Genomic DNA, 18323 nt, shown 5'->3' with positions numbered 1-18323 from the left:
ATAGGCTCCAGCACCCCCCCTCGCAACCGCAAAAACGACAAGCAGTGAAAAATGGATGGATGGATAATCTGATGAATCATTTTGTGGATGGGTGCCCTTTTTTGTGGCTATAGCACCTGAACCCCAAAATGTCTGTGCACGTGCCTGCTCTCATATAAAGATTCCAAACAGTACTACTCTGCTTCTTTGGTAGAAGGGTTCCACAGAAAAGTGGATGTGCTGAGTAAGGGTAACCAATCATGTGTTAGGATCCGCTCATTGACTTTGATGGTTGAGTTTGACGAATAAAATCAAATCATGAATTGCTGCCATTTCATTCTCTCTAATTTGACCCTCTGTAAGAAAGCATTGTAATTGTGCAACAATAACGTATGATTCAATATTATGACACGAAATTATCATTTTACTACAATGATGTAGTTTTGTACTAAGAAATTATGTCATTACGAACCCCAAAACTGGTGAAGTTGGCAGATTGTGTTAATCTTAAATAAAAACAGAATACAATGATCTGCAAACCCTTTTCAACTTATATTCAATTGAATAGACTGCAAAGACAACATATTTAATGTTCAAACTGGAAAACTTGCAAATATTAGCTAATTTGGAATTTTATGCCTGCAGAATGTTTTAAAAAATGACAGAGATGAGGAACCCTTATTTGTAATATCCCACAGGTGAACAGGCTATTGGGAACAGGTGGCTGCCATGATTGGGTATAAAAGCAGCTTCCATGAAATGCTCAATCATTCACAAACAAGAATGGGGCGAGGGTCACCACTTTGTGAACAAATGCGTGTGCAAATTGTCAAACAGTTTAAGAACATTTCTCAACGAGCTATTGCAAGGAATTTAAGGAGTACACCATTTACAGTCCGTAAAATCATCAAAAGTTTAGAGAATCTGGAGAAATCACTGCAAGTAGGCGATGATATTACGGACTTTCGATCCCTCAGGCGGTACTGCATCAAAAAGAGACTTTAGTGTGTAAAGGATATCACCACATGGGCTAAGAACATTTCGTCACTACATCTGCTAGTGCGAGTTAAAATTCTACTATGCAAAGCGAGAGCCATTTATCAACAACACCCAGAAACGCCGCTGGCTTCACTTGGCCCGAGCTCATCTAAGATGGACTGTTGCAAAGTGGAAAAGTGTTCTGTGGTCTGACGAGTCCACATTTCAAATTGTTTTTGGAATCTGTGGACGTTGTGTCCTCCAGAAAAAAGAGGAAAAGAACCATCCGGACTGTTATAGGTGCAAAATTCCAAAGCCAGCATCTGTGATGGTATGTGGGTGTATTAGTGCTCAAGGCATGGGTAACTTACACATCTATGAAGGCACCATTAATGCCCATCCATTCATTTTCTACTGCCTGTCACTTTTTGGGGTTGCTGGAGCTTATCTCAGGGTGTATCCCGCATTCAGGCGGAAGGCCGCGTACACTCTGGACAAGTCGCCACCTCATCGTAGGGCCAACACAGAGGGACAGACAACATTCACACTCACATTCACACACCAGAGTGTTGCCAATAAACTTATCCCCAGGTGCATGTTTTTGGAGGTGGGAGGAAGCCGGAGTACCTGGAGGGAACCCACGCAGTCATGGAGAGAACATGCAAACTCCACACAGAAAGATCCCGAGCCCGGGATTGAATTCAGGACTACTCAGGACCTTCGTATCGGGAGGCAGATGCACTAACCCCTCCTCCACCGTTAATGCTGAAGGGTAAATACAGGTTTTGGAGCAACATATGTGCCATCCGAGCACAGGAATCATAAAAAAGATAACGTTGTTGTGAGCATAAAGTTGTCGTTGTACGGGGGGGAAAAAAATCTGAATATTGAATGAAGAAAATTTTTTTTAAATAATAAAGTTTAAATGAACAAATACACAACTGTGTGAGTATAAAGTTGTAATATTACAAAATATATTTTGCAGGAATAAAGTAGTAATTTTAAGCGAAGGAAGTCATGAGCTTTGGGTTACGGCCGAAATGAGTTGGTTCAAGCATCTGTTCAGGATGCCACGCCGACGCCTGTTTAGGGCACGTCTGACCGGTAGGAGGCCACGGGGAAGACCCAAGACACATTGGAGGGACTGTCTCCCGGCTGGCCTGGGAACACCTCGGGATCCCCTGGGAGGAGCTAAAGGAAGTGGCTTAGGCTGCTGCCCCGCGGCCCAATTTCAGATAAGCAGAAGATATATGGATGGAAAGTCGTAATGTTGCAATTTTACAAGAATAAAGTCTTCACGTTACGTTAAAAAGTCAAACATTTACAACTTATTTTTTCTAGGATGGTATATTTTTTTTCTTCAAAATGATTCTCCTAACATTCGATACTTTGTGGTGCATTTGACTGTTTTTTTTTTTCTTGCAAGACGGTAAATAAATACCACAAAAGAAGTAAATTGACAATGTTCCAATTTTATGAAAATAAAACCGTATTAGGGACAGCACAGTGGAGGATCAGGGGTTAGTGCGTCTGCCTCACAATACGAAGGTCCTGAGTAGTCCTGGGTTCAGTCCCGGGCTCGGGATCTTTCTGTGTGGAGTTTGCGTGTTCTCCCCATGACTGCGTGGGTTCCCTCGGGTTACTCCGGCTTCCTCCCACTTCCAAAGACATGCACCTGGGGATAGATTGATTGGCAACACTAAATTGGCCCTAGTGTGTGAATGTGAGTGTGAATGTTGTCTGTCTATCTGTGTAGGCCCTGCGAGGAGTTGGCGACTTGTCCATGGTGTGCCCCACCCTCCGCCCGATTGTGGCTGGGATGGGTGCCAGCGCCCCCCGCGATTAAGTGGAATAATCGGTAGAAAATGGGTGGATGGATGAAAAACATAGTACCTAAAAACAATATGATTTTATGGAAACATTATTCCTGTCATTTTAGTCTTTCAAAATATCCTCAGTAGTCATTGTGACTTAGCGGTATCGTAGCAATAAAAGTAGCATTAGCTTATTGCACAAAGAATTTACTCAAAAGTAATGTGTATCAAAACTTCAAGTGAAAATTATAGCAAGAACCGACACTAAACTGAAATTAATTTACTTAATGTGATGTTTCTTAAGGGACACAAATCACTTAAAAATACAAAGATTAGTATGTATTTGAAAGAAAACCAAGTAAAAAATAAGGATAACTTCACACACCACTTATTGTGAAATAATTAAACAGTGTCTCCTGATATAGTCTCTTAATGCTGAAAATTGTGGACTTACAATTTTGTAAAAACACACCAAAGACAAATGAAAAACAAAGTTGCTCAAGACAGTGTATTGTAGGCAAAGAATTACCCGAACACAAAGCAATAAATTAATCGATTAAATTATCTAAATGCTAAAACTTGCAATTGATTAGTACTTGAAAGCAATAAATAAATTTACTGACAGTAAATTTTCAAAACATTTCCCCAAAAGGGACAAACGGTAGAAAATGGATGGATGGATGGATTTTCAAAAATAAGAGCACTAAAACACCACCTAATAAGGGCTAAATTACTTTCCCTTAAGTAGTGTTTTGTTTAAAAACAATGTAAAGGCTTTAAAACAAACCAAGTAATTTATAAAGCCATGCAAAAAGTGTTCATTTCATGTGTGCATCTTAATGCTGAAAACTGAAGAAAACAAATTGCAAAATGCAATGCATTGTATCCATCCATCCATCCATTTTCTACCGCTTATTCCCTTTCGGGGTCGCGGGGGGCGCTGGCGCCTATCTCAGCTACAATCGGGCGGAAGGCAGGGTACACCCTGGACAAGTCGCCACCTCATCACAGGGCCAACACAGATAGACAGACAACATTCACACTCACATTCACACACTAGGGCCAATTTAGTGTTGCCAATCAACCTATCCCCAGGTGCATGCATTGTAAAGATCCATCCATCCATCCATCATCTTCCGCTTATCCGAGGTCGGGTCGCGGGGGCAACAGCCTAAGCAGGGAAACCCAGACTTCCCTCTCCCCAGCCACTTCGTCTAGCTCTTCCCGGGGGATCCCGAGGCGTTCCCAGGCCAGCCGGGAGACATAGTCAGATCGAAAATAAAATCAATACATTGGTGATCTAATGAAGCTCCTTAAGGAAGGAAAAAAATACAAGTTACACAAGCATGTCAAACTATTTGGTTTAATTTGGCAGCAATGCAAACGATCGTCACCGTTTTTACGTCAAGTACTTACATTTTTTTTTACATTTCGACACTATATTTACAGAAAATGCAAAACTCCAATGAAAAATTAATTTCATAGCTTTCCTAGCTCTTTGGCGCCCCTCAACGGGGTCGCTATGGAAGAAGAGGACGGCAGAATCATTTTTTCCAGAAGGTTCATCATACGTTCCTGTAGCTGCATACACTGGACCTGGACCAGGTTCTGTTGGTGTAAAGCCCGCCGGACCTCCCTGCAGGTCTCCTCGATGGCTTGGTTGGAGCGTTTTTGTTGCTGCAGCATGGCTCGCATTAGCTGTAGCTTCTTTCGCTTCATGGTCATGTAACTTTTAGGTTTGTTTCTCCTCGCTGAGACTGGACGGGAACTGGAGATAAAAAGAAAACAAAGAACAGGATATCAGACCAAATATTGCACGCGGTATGTTGTATGTACCTTCTGAAAACATGCTAAGCAAAGATCCTCCAAATGACAGGCACGGTTTGCGGGTTTCAAAATTGCTCAATTTTGATATACAATTAAACTTGTGTCAGTGGCCTTCAAATGGCCATAATCCAAATGTCCCCCGCTGAGAAAAGTAGTGTTAAAAATCTTGTTTTAGCAGCCACCCGTTTAGCAAGATTGACGTCGCCAGCAAGTTCCCGCAGCAAAAATGCGCACATTCGCCTGGACAATTGTTAGGTGCTATAAATTCAACACAAAACAGGCAGGATATCCACCTGCAGAAGAGAATGCATGCCTGTATTTGTCTTTGTCCCCCTGTTTTTGTGCTTTCCTATTAAACACACAGCGTTTTATTCTGACAATCAAGTGTATTTATAATATTTGTGTCATACTTCCTGTCCAAGCTCTGTGTGAAATTGCCTGCGGCTTTGCTGCATCATCCAGTGAACACAGAAGTATTTGCTGCTGAGAGCTCTGGAACATGGAGATGCTGGAAGTTGACTAATGACTAAAGTAGAAACCTCCGCAGCAGAGTACTCACAAGTGTAGCCGATATAATTTATTTTGTACTTTCTTAAATAAAAACATGTATGTTGAATGTTGGTCGATGTGCTTTGCAGGTAAAAACAACAAAAACTCGAAATGTGGATCCTGGTATTCGGCTTTATATCTGCATTGTCCAGTAAAAAAAAAACATGTATCTCCAAATTTTTTAGATACACTTCAATTTCGTGGCAATAAAAAGCCTAATCTGGAAAGTTTAAGGACAAACTTGAAGTTGTTTTTTTTCTCTATTTAAAACCCTTTTGTTTTCTGTGTAAGTACCATATTTTCCGCACGATAGGGCGCACCGAATTATAAGGGGCCTTGCCGATGAATGGTCTATTTTCGATCGTTTTTAAAATAAGGCGCACTAAAATATAGGGCGCATTAAAGGGGTCATATTATTTTTTTCTGAATTGAAAACACTTCCTTGTGGTTTACATAAAATCTAATGGTGGTTCTTTGGTCAAAATATTGCATAGACTATGTTTTACAGATTATCTTCAAATCGTTTCAGGATGCGCTTTTTGTGGGCGGCAGCGTCTCCTCCCCGTCATCTTTGATCTAGCGGTGTAGGACGGGAATGGAAGAAGTATCAAAAGATGGAGCTAACTGTTTTAATGACATTCAGACTTTAATTAAATCAATAACGGAACAACATCCCCTCATCCGCTGGAAATGTGTGTCGTAAAAAAACGTCCGACTGGAACTCTCTAATGACTAAAGTTGTGGGTGAATAATGTAAACTCACTACACCGGTATGTTTTAGCGCTTTCATGTCGAGTTTACTGACAGATATAAGTAAGAACTTTACAGTACTTTATATTAGAAATGGCAACAGCGGAAGATGAATCCCACATAACAAGAAAAAGAAGAAGCTTATCAACTACGGTGTCGACACGGACTACAAAAGCGGATGCGCACAATTGTTCAGGATTTATGCAGGTCCCAAATACAGATCAGCAGGTACCAGGAGGTAAGAAAAGTTGCTTTTGCTTAATATTGCAAAACAAAACGGCAGATAATATGTCTTGCCTTATACACACACACCATAATAATACTTGTGTGTGTAATGCGCAGACAATCCATCAAGTAGCACGGCTTCATAGCTTACCAAAGTCGTACTGAAACATTTTGATAGATTTTTGAGAGACGTGTGTGATGTTCTATATTTTCAATGGAACATATAAAGTTGGTGTTGTTTACTTGAGTCATATTGCCATCATAGTGCAGTATCTTATGTGTGACTGATCACACTAATCATTACACCATGTACCAAATAAAATTGCTTTGAGGTCGGTAAACAACACCAGAATTATTACGTACATTAGGCGCACCATGTTAGATAAATAGATAGATAGTACTTTATTACAAGGAGTACTGTCGAGTTTTGAGAAAAAATAAATATTTTTAAGTGCGCCTTATAGTCCGGAAAATACAGTATAATCAAACCTGTGTAAGCGGCCTTTGAATGGCCATATTCAAAATGTCCCCTGCTGAGAAAAGTAGCGTTGAAAACCTTGTTTTAGCAGCCACCCTTTTAGCAAGACAGACGTCACCAGCAAGTTCTCGCAGCAAAAACGCACACATTTGCCTGGACAATTGTTACGTGCTGTTACTGTTACCAAACAGTCAGAATATCCACCTGGAGAAGAGAATACATGCCTGTATTTGTCTTTGTCCCCCTTATGTTTGTGCTTTCCTATTAAACATGGAGCGTTTTATTCTGAAAATCAAGCGTATTTATCATATTTGTGTCATACTTCCTGTCCAAGCTCTGTGTGAAATTGCCTGCAGCTTGCTGCATCATCCAGTAAAAAAAGGCCTTGCATATTTGCTGCTGAGAGCTACAGAACGTGGAGTTGCTGAAAGTAGAAACCTACAGTGTCTCCAGTGCAGCAGAGTACTCACAAGTGGAGTCGATATAAATTATGTTGTACGTTCTTAAATAAAAAAAAACATGTATATTTGAATGTTGACCATTTGCTTTGCAGGTAAAAAAAACAAAAACTCAAAATGTGGATCTGGTATTTGGCTTTATAGCTGCATTGTCGGTATCCAGTGAAAAACATGTATCTCCCAATATTTTAGATACACTTAAATTTTGTGGCAATTTGGAAGGTTTTAGGCCAAATTAAAGTTGTGTTTCTTTTCTATTTAAAACACTTTTGTTTTGTGTCTAAGTACTAAAACAAAAACAGGGTTTTTCCTGCATTCAAAATCGCATGGCGGCCTCCTCCAGTTAATTTTGTGCCGTCCCCATTGATATCGCTCAACACAGCGTAAAGCTCCGGTTGTGTTGATTGAGCTATTGATGTCCCTCTGCGGCAGCTACCTATTTTAATTGCAGTTGCAGCGTTGCGCCACTTTAGAGGCGCTATATCGACAGCAGTGCACTAGAAAGACCTGAAGCAACTACCGAAGAAGAAACAGATCGGATCCTGTTTTTTCCCGCTATTAACGTTGACCGCCCTAACAAGTGGATTTCTGCCATATAGAGCATGCTACGGAGGAATCACTGGACTCCTACAGAACACTCCGGACTGTGCTGTGAACATTTTGTCAATGGTTAGTGAACACAGCTAGTAGTGTTAGCTTCGTTTCCAACCTTTTCTGAATAAGTATACTGGAGTATTTATTAAATAATTTATTAGAAGTTTGCATAGGCTCCGGTAGAGTTTCATGACGGAAAATCAAGTAAAATGAGTTACCCCAATAAAAGCATTAGAAGCATGTCGTGTTTATTTAAAAAAAAGTTTCCTCCTTGTCAGAGTAACGTTTTTGTTTTCAGTGTTGCAGATATGGCAGGCAAAATTAGCCACTACTTTAAAAAGCGAAGAAATTCAAGAGTCCAGGTGAAACAAAGCAGAGAAATTAACAGGTAGTTAAAATGTAATAATTCATTGTGGTGACGTGTGGACATTTTTGTCCACAGAGCGCTTGAAGGCTGCTTCAAAATCATTTATGAGTGTCTCAAGCAAAAGTGGCCCCTCCACACAAGCCAGGAGCTCATCATTCTCTTATGCAAGCGCTTAGGCCACAATTGTCAAACTCAAGGCCCGGGGGCCAGATCTGGCAAAACACCTGGAGATATATCTCAATAAAGTACTTAATATTTTCTCACTAAATGTAATGAATTGTTTTCATTTTGACAGAAAAATTACATGTACTGCTTGAAATCGCATGCCTTTTAATCTTTAAATAGTATCCATTATTTCAACAAATATTACAGTATATTATAATACTTTCCAATCATTCTTTGTCTAAATAAAAATAAATACTTAAACATCTGCTTCACTTATGATTTTACAGCAAAGAACCCACCAAATTAATAACAATTACAATAAATTTTACGGTGTTCTTTAAAGCATATGTAAATTGTAAATGGAAAATCTACAATTTTTTGGCGTTAAAATTCTGGCGCATGGTCAGGATTTTACCACCTTTGCCTCAATTAATAACCTAATAACCTACTCAGTGGCCTTGTGGTTGGAGTGTTTGCCATGAGATCGGTAGGTTGTGAGTTCAAACCGAGTCATACCAAAGACTATAAAAATGGGACCTATTACCTCCCTGCTTGGCACTCAGCGTCAAGGGTTGGAATTGGGGGTTAAATCAACAAAAATTATTCTCGGGCACGGCCACCGCTGCTGCTCACTGCTACCCTCACCTCCCAGGGTGTGATCAAGGTTGATGGGTCAAATGCAGAGAATAATTTAACCACATCTAGTGTGTGACAATCATTGGTACTTTAACTTTTTAACTTATTTGAGCCAGCAAAAATTCTGAAAAATACATGTGGGTATTGTCGCTATGCAGTAAAAAACATGTACTGTATTTCCAACTGTTGTCCCTTGTGGTTTACCTGGAGCCTTGTGTGTGTTCGCTATCCGAGCTAAGCGAGTCCACCTCTTGCTTTATCTCCATTTCGTCCGAGGAGCCCGTGTACTCTGGTAAGTATCCCAGCACGGTGTCCTCCGGCTTGGTCAAAGGTTTGTCTGCTGCCTGGGCGAAAGCTCCAGCCTGGAACTCCACTCCTCTGCCATTTTCCATGGACTTGCTTAGGATCTTCTCGATAGCTTTATAGTAGGGCCAGTCTGGTGTTTCTCCGCTTTCGCCAACGGTTGATTTAAGTCGCCTGTTTTGTTGAAAGAACAACAACTTTTAGACAAGAAACTGTTTTCGGTGTCTTGCATACACTGTAAATAAAGTATATTGACTCATCAGAAATTATTGTTGCATTAAAGGCCTACTGATGGTCAAATATCCTCTATATGACAAGAGCGCTCTGCCGCCCCGGGCTAAATTGGGGCCCTAAACAGAATTTTATATTTGGAGGCGCCCCTCCTTTCACGTGTACTTCTTCACGCAAAACGGGTTCACCACAAATCGCAGGGCCTTACGCGTGTGTTCTGCATTTAGGATGGGGCGGTCCTGGTGCTCTGCTAGTCTAGTTGTTTGAATATTGTGAAGTAAACTAAATTATATTTATATAGCGCTTTTCTCCAGAGACTCAAAGCGCTTTACAAAGTGAAACCCATTATCTAAGTTCCATTTAAACCAATGTGGGCGGCTCTGGGAGCAGGAGGGTAAAGTATCTCGCCCAAGGACACAATGACAGTGACTATGATGACGGAATCGGCGATCGTACCTGGAACCTTAAGTTGCTGGCAAGGCAATGAAACAAAAAGACAAAAGCTGTTTTTTTTGCATTCTAATTTATATAAATCGGCTCTTTCTTGATGGTTAGCAATGCAGCTAATGGGAATCCATCCATTCTGCCTCTGAGTCACTTTAAAAATGCATTTAAAAACTGCCAACAATACTTCATTTACATTCTGTAACCTGTATAATAACCAAAATGTAGCGACATTGTTTTTGTATGCGCGAACATTGAGGAACTGTTTATCTAGTGTAGTAACACATCGTCTTGGGATGGCATGCTACGGCATTAGGCGTAAGCTAGCTAGGGTAAGACGTTTTGTTTGTACACAGCTATCTCGGCTGTGTATTCAGTGTATGTTCGGCATGTATCGTGATTAATATAATAGTGAATCACTCGATGGGCAGCTGTGTGTTTGGTCAAGCTGGCCGGGGACGTTTTTTTAAGTTTAAGCACCCCAATAATGTCCGCATAGCTTGCCTCCAAGATTCACATTTATACTCGCAAGTCACGCCGACCTCACTCACTCGGCTTCCGTTTGCTCCAACGTTGCACCCTCTGTTCGTGCTCACCTCTATAACCAGCAGTTATAAGATAAGGTTGTGAATCCTTATTTGTCCAAAAATAGTAGTCACTGTTGTTTGTTATCAAGTCTGACATGATTAGAAAACATACACGCGTGTGTTTCAGAAAGTGGGGAAACACATTTGTTGTCGGAAGTGCGCTGCTAAGGAAATGGAAATAAATGTGCTAAGGAAAGAAGTTCTGCTAACGCATAAAATGACCAAATTTGGTAAATATTGAACATATTCCATATTGTTATGAACATGTCTGTTAAATGATATATATATATATATATATAGTAGGGCTCTGAATCTTTGGGTGTACCACGATTCGATTCAATATCGATTCTTGGGGTCACGATTCGATAATATATCGATTTTTTTCGATTCGATTCGATTCTCGATTCAAAAACGATATTTTTCCGATTCAAAGCGATTCAGTATTCATTCAATACATAGGATTTCAACAGGATCCACCCCAGTCTACTGACAAGCTAGCAGAGTAGTAGATTTAAAAAAAAAAAAGCTTTTATAATTGTAAAGGACAATGTTTTATCAACTGATTGCAATAAGGTAAATTTGTTTTAACTATTAATTGAACCAAAAATATGACTTATTTTATCTTTGTGAAAATATTGGACACATTGTGTTGTCAAGCTTATGAGATGCGATACAAGTGTAAGCCACTGTGACACTTTTTTTTTATTTTTATAAATGTCTAATGATAATGTCAATGAGGGATTTGTAATCACTGCTATGCTGAAATTATAACTATTATTGATACTGTTGTTGATAATATTCATTTTTGTTTCACTACTTTTGGTTTGTTCTGTGTCGTGTTTGTGTCTCCTCTCAATTGCTCTGTTTATTGCAGTTCTGAGTGTTGCTGGGTCAGGTTTGGTTTTGGAATTGGATTCCATTGTTATGGTATTGCTGTGTAGTGTTTTTTTGGATTGATTAAAAAAAAAAAATTGAAAAAAATCATCAAAAAAATCGATTTTTTAAAAATGAGAATCGATTCTGAATCGCACAACGTAAACAATTCAATTCGTATTCGAATTGATTTTTTCCCACAACCCTAATATATATATATATATATATATATATATATATATATATATATATATATATATATATATATATATATATATATATATATATATATATATACATATATATACTTAGTGTGTACATAATACATATTGCTATAAAGGTGTCTGTTACTACATTATATACATACTTGCAGTGTGCATATAAAACATTGATGGAGGTTTTTGAAGTTGTTTTAGATGTTTTTCAAGGCTACAACAGTGACTCCTATTAGCTGTATTTTGGCAGGGTTTTTTTTTTAACCATCTTTATGATCTCCCCAAAAAAAGGTGTACTTGTCTCTCATAATGATTGTGAACGATGGGCAAAATTCCCCAAAAAGTCCAGTTCCCCTTTAATTACTGCAAAAAGGTAAAGAAGGAACTAGCCGCAGATATGAACAATTTTATATTATAAACATTATTTTAGTTATCTACACATCCTGTCATTTTAATTACTTACACATTATTTTGACACAAAATTCCTGCCATTAATCAATAGCTAAACTCAAGAATCATGTTGGTTGGACATCTTCAGCTTCTTTTTCCTTTTGGCTCATCCCACCCTGGGGAAGCCATGAACCCTCCGACCCAGTGGCTATTTGACTATAAAAAGAGTGAAGTATTATTGATCCAGGCTCACTTCTGGTACGGACTTGCTAGTTAAGGCACCCGCTGACACACGCAATCAACAGACTTCTGCGGGGGTGAGACTAACGCTCTAACAAACCTGTGACCTGGTTTGAATAAATCCTTGAGAAAACCTCCAGAAGACCAGATCTCTAACTGTTCAACAAAAGAACGTGGGTAGAGTCTAAAAAGTATCGAAACCTTCTGTTTTGTGGCTAAACACAACATAGATATATGTACATACAGCCAATAACATCTTGGAGAGGAAGAATGGCAAAAAAACTACAATTCTACTGTCAATAAAGAGGGTGTGTGAAGCACAATATGGAGGTATTTGGACTTCAAAACAAACGATAAAGATGACGCTTTCAACAGGGAGGTGCCGTGCTGCAAGTGCTGTTTTACACCTTTCCAGCTTGTCGGCTCCCAGACGTGGTCCGGGAGTCGACGATTAGTTTTGTAACCCCCGACAAAACATCGACGGTGGGCAGATGTTTTGTCGGAGGTTACAAAACAAGGTCAGTGTAAAGCTACGCTCTTTGGTCGGAGTGATGTGGCCGTCGATTAGTTACAACTTGGTCACTTCATTTAGAATTTCCACACGGCACAACCGGAAAACAGCCATGCTATTAACATTCCTGCACATGCTACAGCTACCTCTCCTTACTTGCCCACTCATTTACTCAAGTAACTCACCCCACATACTGCTATGCTTAAAGGAGAACACACACACATACTCTACTCTCACAACAGCTGCTTTAAAACACACCTCGCCAAATGTGCCGATTAGTATAACTACCTCTGCTTCAGACTTAGGTTAACATTTAAATAATAAGCATTCAGATCTGCACGAGAAGTTATAAAGAGTGACAGGTAATAATGTTAGACCATTCCTGCTGTTTGGAACCCATGCAGACTGTAGTCGAGGAGCATAGGGCAGACATTACCTTCAGGGTCGATGTTTTCGTCTGGGGCAACACCTTTCAGCTTTCCAGTCAGAATTCGAGGTTGCTGATACATGACAATCTGATTGATTATTGATTATTAGTTTTGCAGGCCACAACTGGACCCGTTCATCTCTCTACTGCGCAGTGCACGTGCTACCTCTCTCTCTCTTTACTCGCCCACTTACTAACTGACGTCACTCAGCCAACACGTTGTCTTTCTCAAACACACAAACTACTTTCAAAAGTAACCAGCTCCCATGTTCTGCAAAGGTGATACATAGATGCACACAGAGCTATTTGGCTTGATGGCAAATATCAACTGAGTTAAGACCGCCCAATTAGTGTGAACTAATGCAAGCGAACTGACTTAAATTATGTAAGAAATTCCTACAATTTGTGATTTGTCTTTAATAAATGTTTTACCCAACTACATTGCTTATATGTGTATAAGTATATCCATAGGTTTTGTTTTTAGTACTTAATAATTGTATTTTTCTTAAGGCACAGACCAGGAGTGGAAACCATAAATCATGAAAAAAAAATTATATAAATGTTAGTAAAACTTTCTCTTCTATTCTAATCCAATCCATAAGTATGGCAGACTTTATGTAATATGGAATATTGTCAATTATTCTTTGAGTGAAACAAGAAAAGCCCAATGTGTTTAATGCTTTTTAATTTATATTTTAACCTTGTAAAATATTTTTGACTCTGAGTGTTTAATGTAGTGTAAGATTTTCTGTTTTAATATAAAGCCAATATTGACATTTTTCGTAGTTCCCTTTATTTGGAATAGTATCGATATACATCTTCGTACCGGTACTAAATTATTGGTATCGGGACCACACACACAGAATTTCTTATGTGCATATATATCCATCCATCCATTTTCTACCGCTTATTCCCTTTTGGGGTCGCGGGGGGCGCTGGTGCCTATCTCAGCTACAATCGGGCGGAAGGCATGGTACACCCTGGACAAGTCGCCACCTCATCGCAGGGCCAACACAGATAGACAGACAACATTCACACTCACATTCACACACTAGGGCCAATTTAGTGTTGCCAATCAACCTATCCCCAGGTGCATGTTTTTGGAAGTGGGAGGAAGCCGGAGTACCCGGAGGGAACCCACGCATTCACGGGGAGAACATACAAACTCCACACAGAAAGATCCCGAGCCTGGATTTGAACCCAGGACTGCAGGACCTTCGTATTGTGAGGCAGACGCACTAACCCCTCTGCCACCGTGAAGCCCTGTGCATATATATATATATATATATATATATATATATATATACAGAATATTATTATTTATTAGGGCTGTCAACGTTGACGCTTTAAAGCATGTGAAAAATGTTTTATTATAAATTACCTCGTTATCATAAATGGATCAAGATTCATCACTTTATTTGTTATGACCACACGTTAATCCTGTCATTTACCTGAGGACACCCTACGACTACCTCCAGGGGTTCCCACACCCTACTATATGTATTTATTGTAGTTAGCCTTTTATTTGGCCCACACCTATAATGGTTATTCATTTTCTCTACCTACAGTTAAAAAAACAAAAAAACAGTATGTTTCTGTATCGTGACCAAAAATAAAAAATAAATTGTTTTTAGGAATGTTAGCAATGGTTATGTGCAGTAAAACTTTTCATGAACTCAACTCACCTTAATGCGTGTTCCTTTATTTGTCTTAGGTTAAGAGAGCAATTATGATTTTGGTTTACAGAGTAAACAACTAAAAACTAAGTGAACCCATTTTGGACATTCGTTTCTCTAAAGCAGTGGTTCCCAAAGTGGGCGGTACCGCCCCCAGGCGGTGGAAAGATCTGGGGGGGCGGTGAGGAAGAAGGGGGCGGTAGGGGGGCGGCAGTCCGAAGTCGAAGTCAGAAGTTCGAACGTTTGTTTGACGATTTGTACACAACACGTGCAGCAGGACGAGTCAGTGGACGACGCATCAGGGTCCGGTTACCACACGCCGCTCTGGCCCAGTCAGATCCGACAGCATAGACTCCATCCCATTAATATTAAGTGTGAGACAATGAAGGTTACTAGTGGAATGTTTATTTACCATTCTATGTTGCTGGAACAGTTAAAACTGCTAAAAAATAAATTGGTTTACTAAATTGGGTTTTATTTGTGAAATACACATTTGTGTTTAACCTTTCTCTTTTCAAATTGCAGCATACCAAATATCAAGAAAGAGGTGTTTGTTTCCATATGTGGGGGGGCTAGGAATTCACTGGGGAGCCAAGGGGGCGCCAGCCTGCAAAAGTTTGGGAACCATTGCTCTAAAGACATACAACACCTTTATTACTAAAGGCAAAATCTAATCTGTGGGAACGAGAGTCCCTCTGCCATTTTCAAATATGTTTATTTTTTTTTGAGTGGTCAGCTTGAAGCGTCCCTCTGTCTCTGACTCCCTCATTGTCATGTGACATGAGGGCGTGACTTATAATTTTGCTTATTAGTTTCGATGACCCGACTTTTCTTGCCTCTGATTGGCCAGTAATGGTAAATGGTATACCGGTACTAATAAATGGTAAAGTAAATAATGTTTCGCCCTATCCTTGGCCATACATAGGAACACCAACCGATCAATATGGATTTTTTCCCTATGTATGGATGTTCTCATACATGCATGTAATGTGATTTTCTCCATATATTTGGGGGGCCTGGATATGCAGTCCATTTTCTCTCTTTGTAGCTTTGATGTGAAGTGAATCATATTTATATAGCGCTTTTCTCTAGTGGCTCAAAGCTCTTTACACAGTGAAACCCAATATCTAAGTTACATCTAAACCAGTGTGGGTGGCACTGGGAGCAGGTGGGTAAAGTGTCTTGCCCAAGGACACAACGGCAGTGACTAGGATGGCGGAAGCGGGAATTGAACCTGCAACCCTCAAGTTGCTAGCACGGCCACTCTACCAACCGAGCTATACCGCCCCGATATGAGCTACCTCGCTACATGTGTCCTAAAGTAGCTAAGCTACAGGAACATTTTTGTTAAAAAAGTAGCTAAGCTACCGCCAAGCTACTGGAAAATGTAGTTAAGCTATGTAGCTTAGTTACACCTAGTTTATTACAAAAAAACTTCAACGCTGGTGGTTGGTGAAGACAAAGTTCCACAAGAAGATGTCATTCATATCACCACAGGTAATTGCATAGTACCAAAATAGAGATTAACACTGTTGTCTAAAAAGGTAAATAAGCTTGTTCGTTGTCAGTTAAAATTATTTAAGTATTATTTTTATGTACACTTGTATGTGCACACACTTTTTGCAAATTAATTCAAAATTAAGGGAAATACAAATTAGGCAACCAGAGAAGTATATCTTACTTCTCTTTTGTAAAGTCAATCTGTACAGCGAATATGGACATCTACATCAACATGATTTGCCTGAGTAGCTGGACAACACAAATCATAAAATAAGTTAAAAGCTTTTATATCAAAATTTTAGGAATTTTTTGCGGAAAGCAACAAAATCTCAATATGTGGACATAACTAAAACATCTGTTTTGTAACATAACACAAATCACAAAATTTACATATGTGTATCAATACCAGTTAAAAGCTTTGAGCAAAACTTTAGTTTTTGCGGCAAGTAACAAAAAAAAAATCTCCAAATTTGGGCATACCTCTTGAAATCACCATTTGTTTCATTTCAGCATTCAGATTTAAGTCCATTTTTTTCTGATGCACACCTGTATGTGCGCACACATTTTGCAAATTAAGTCAAATACAAATGAGGCAACAAGATAAGTATCCCACACTTTTCTTATGTAAAGTAAATCAGTAGAGCAAATATGGACATCCACATCATCAATATGATTTGCTCGAGTAGCTGACAAATAAATAAAGTTAAAAGCTATTATATCAAAATTTTAGTAGTCTTTGCGGAAAGCAACACAAAATCTGTAAAGCTCAAAACATATTTTTTGTGGCTAAAAGCAACAACAACAACAACAATAATCGCAACATGTACATAATTATATCAATACCAGTTAAAAGCATTTCGAGCAAATATTTTGTTTTTTGCGGCAATCAACAAAAAAATCTAAAAAAATTTGGACCAAGCCCTTGAAATCACCTTTTTTTTAAATATTTCAGCAGCCAGTTAAAATTATATAAGTCCATTTTTTATTACTGATGTGTGTGTGCACACACAGCACCTTTTAGCAAATTAATTCAAAAACAAAAACTGAAATATTACAAGTTTCCAGACCATAATAAACCCCGTGGAGCTCAGACAGACATAAATCTTGTTGGAAATGATGCAACATATTTTCATCTTGATTCTTTGCCATTCCTCCCTGCCTGATGTCTTTATCCAGTAAAACAACATACTGTGTATCTTCACATGTTACCCTCCCCGCCTCCTCTTTTCTCAGAACCACTTGAGTTTAGCAACTAAAAGGACAAAAAAAGAGTGAGACTCCAAACTTTAATACAAAGAGTCATTTAGTTGATTGTACCTGTACTGGAAGGACATGTTGGTAATCTTCATCTTGATCTCCTCCTTAAAACGCTGCTCTCCGGTCAGCTGGAAGAAGCGCTGAGACATCCTCTCGTAAATCTTTGCGTTCCTCTTGCTGGTCTTCAGTTCATTGTGGTTCTCCTCCCAAACGTAGAGGAGTGCTTTCATTTCGCCGTCCGTCCAGTTGGGGGCCCGCCGGTGCTTCTCGCCGTGCGTCGCTATCAAGTAGCTGAAAGTGTCGTCGCCGGCTACCGCCGCCATTTTTAAAAGCCTTTTTACGGTTTCTACTTTCTTCCCTCCCCCCCTGGAAAGAGCTCTCAAAATGGAGGAGGGAATCCGGTTAAAAGCTTTTAGCTGCTGGTGATGTCATCGTCGCCGTGACAACCAGGGGGAGGGGATGAAAAAGGGTAGGCGAGGCTCCCTCTTCCCTCCCCCATCACTGGCGCTACAAAAAGCTTTTAACTGAAAGGCTGCAGTGTGAGAGCTTCTGTTTTTTTTGCCATTTGAAATATGAGCCTCGTGGGAGGGAGGGCTTTGTTGCCGTGACAACCGACCACTTGCAGCAGAACCTGCCCTCTTTAAAAAAACCTTTTGCCCAGGCTACTGTAACGACAAAACAATGGATTTAAAACAAGAAAATAAGTCAATAAATAGGTTTTGCCATTTGATAGTGATGTTAGAATGTTCTAGAACTATATACTCAACTATTTATTTGTAGTTTTAAACTCTAATGACTTTAAAATGTCTGTCGTATGGCCTTTCAGACCTGTCTGGCTTGGGTTCACTT

The 18323-nt window shown here is 39.5% G+C and overlaps 1 protein-coding gene across 1 annotated transcript; it reads right to left on the bottom strand.

Moving 5' to 3' along the window:
• Positions 1-4120: 4120 nt before the first annotated feature.
• On the bottom strand, positions 4121-18031 carry msantd1 (Myb/SANT-like DNA-binding domain containing 1). The gene is made up of 3 exons (XM_061913836.1): positions 17535-18031; positions 9025-9297; positions 4121-4539 (listed from the first exon to the last, which is right to left on the bottom strand). The coding sequence occupies exons 1-3, from the start codon at positions 17795-17797 to the stop codon at positions 4251-4253; spliced, it is 825 nt and encodes a 274-aa protein (XP_061769820.1). The 5' UTR covers positions 17798-18031; the 3' UTR covers positions 4121-4250.
• Positions 18032-18323: the final 292 nt, after the last annotated feature.

The sequence above is a fragment of the Nerophis ophidion genome, linkage group LG10 (genome assembly GCF_033978795.1).
Source record: "Nerophis ophidion isolate RoL-2023_Sa linkage group LG10, RoL_Noph_v1.0, whole genome shotgun sequence".
In the NCBI taxonomy this organism is placed as follows: Eukaryota; Metazoa; Chordata; class Actinopteri; order Syngnathiformes; family Syngnathidae; genus Nerophis; species Nerophis ophidion.
Note: the sequence above shows the minus strand (reverse complement) of the source record. Positions and strands in the feature narration are given on the sequence as shown.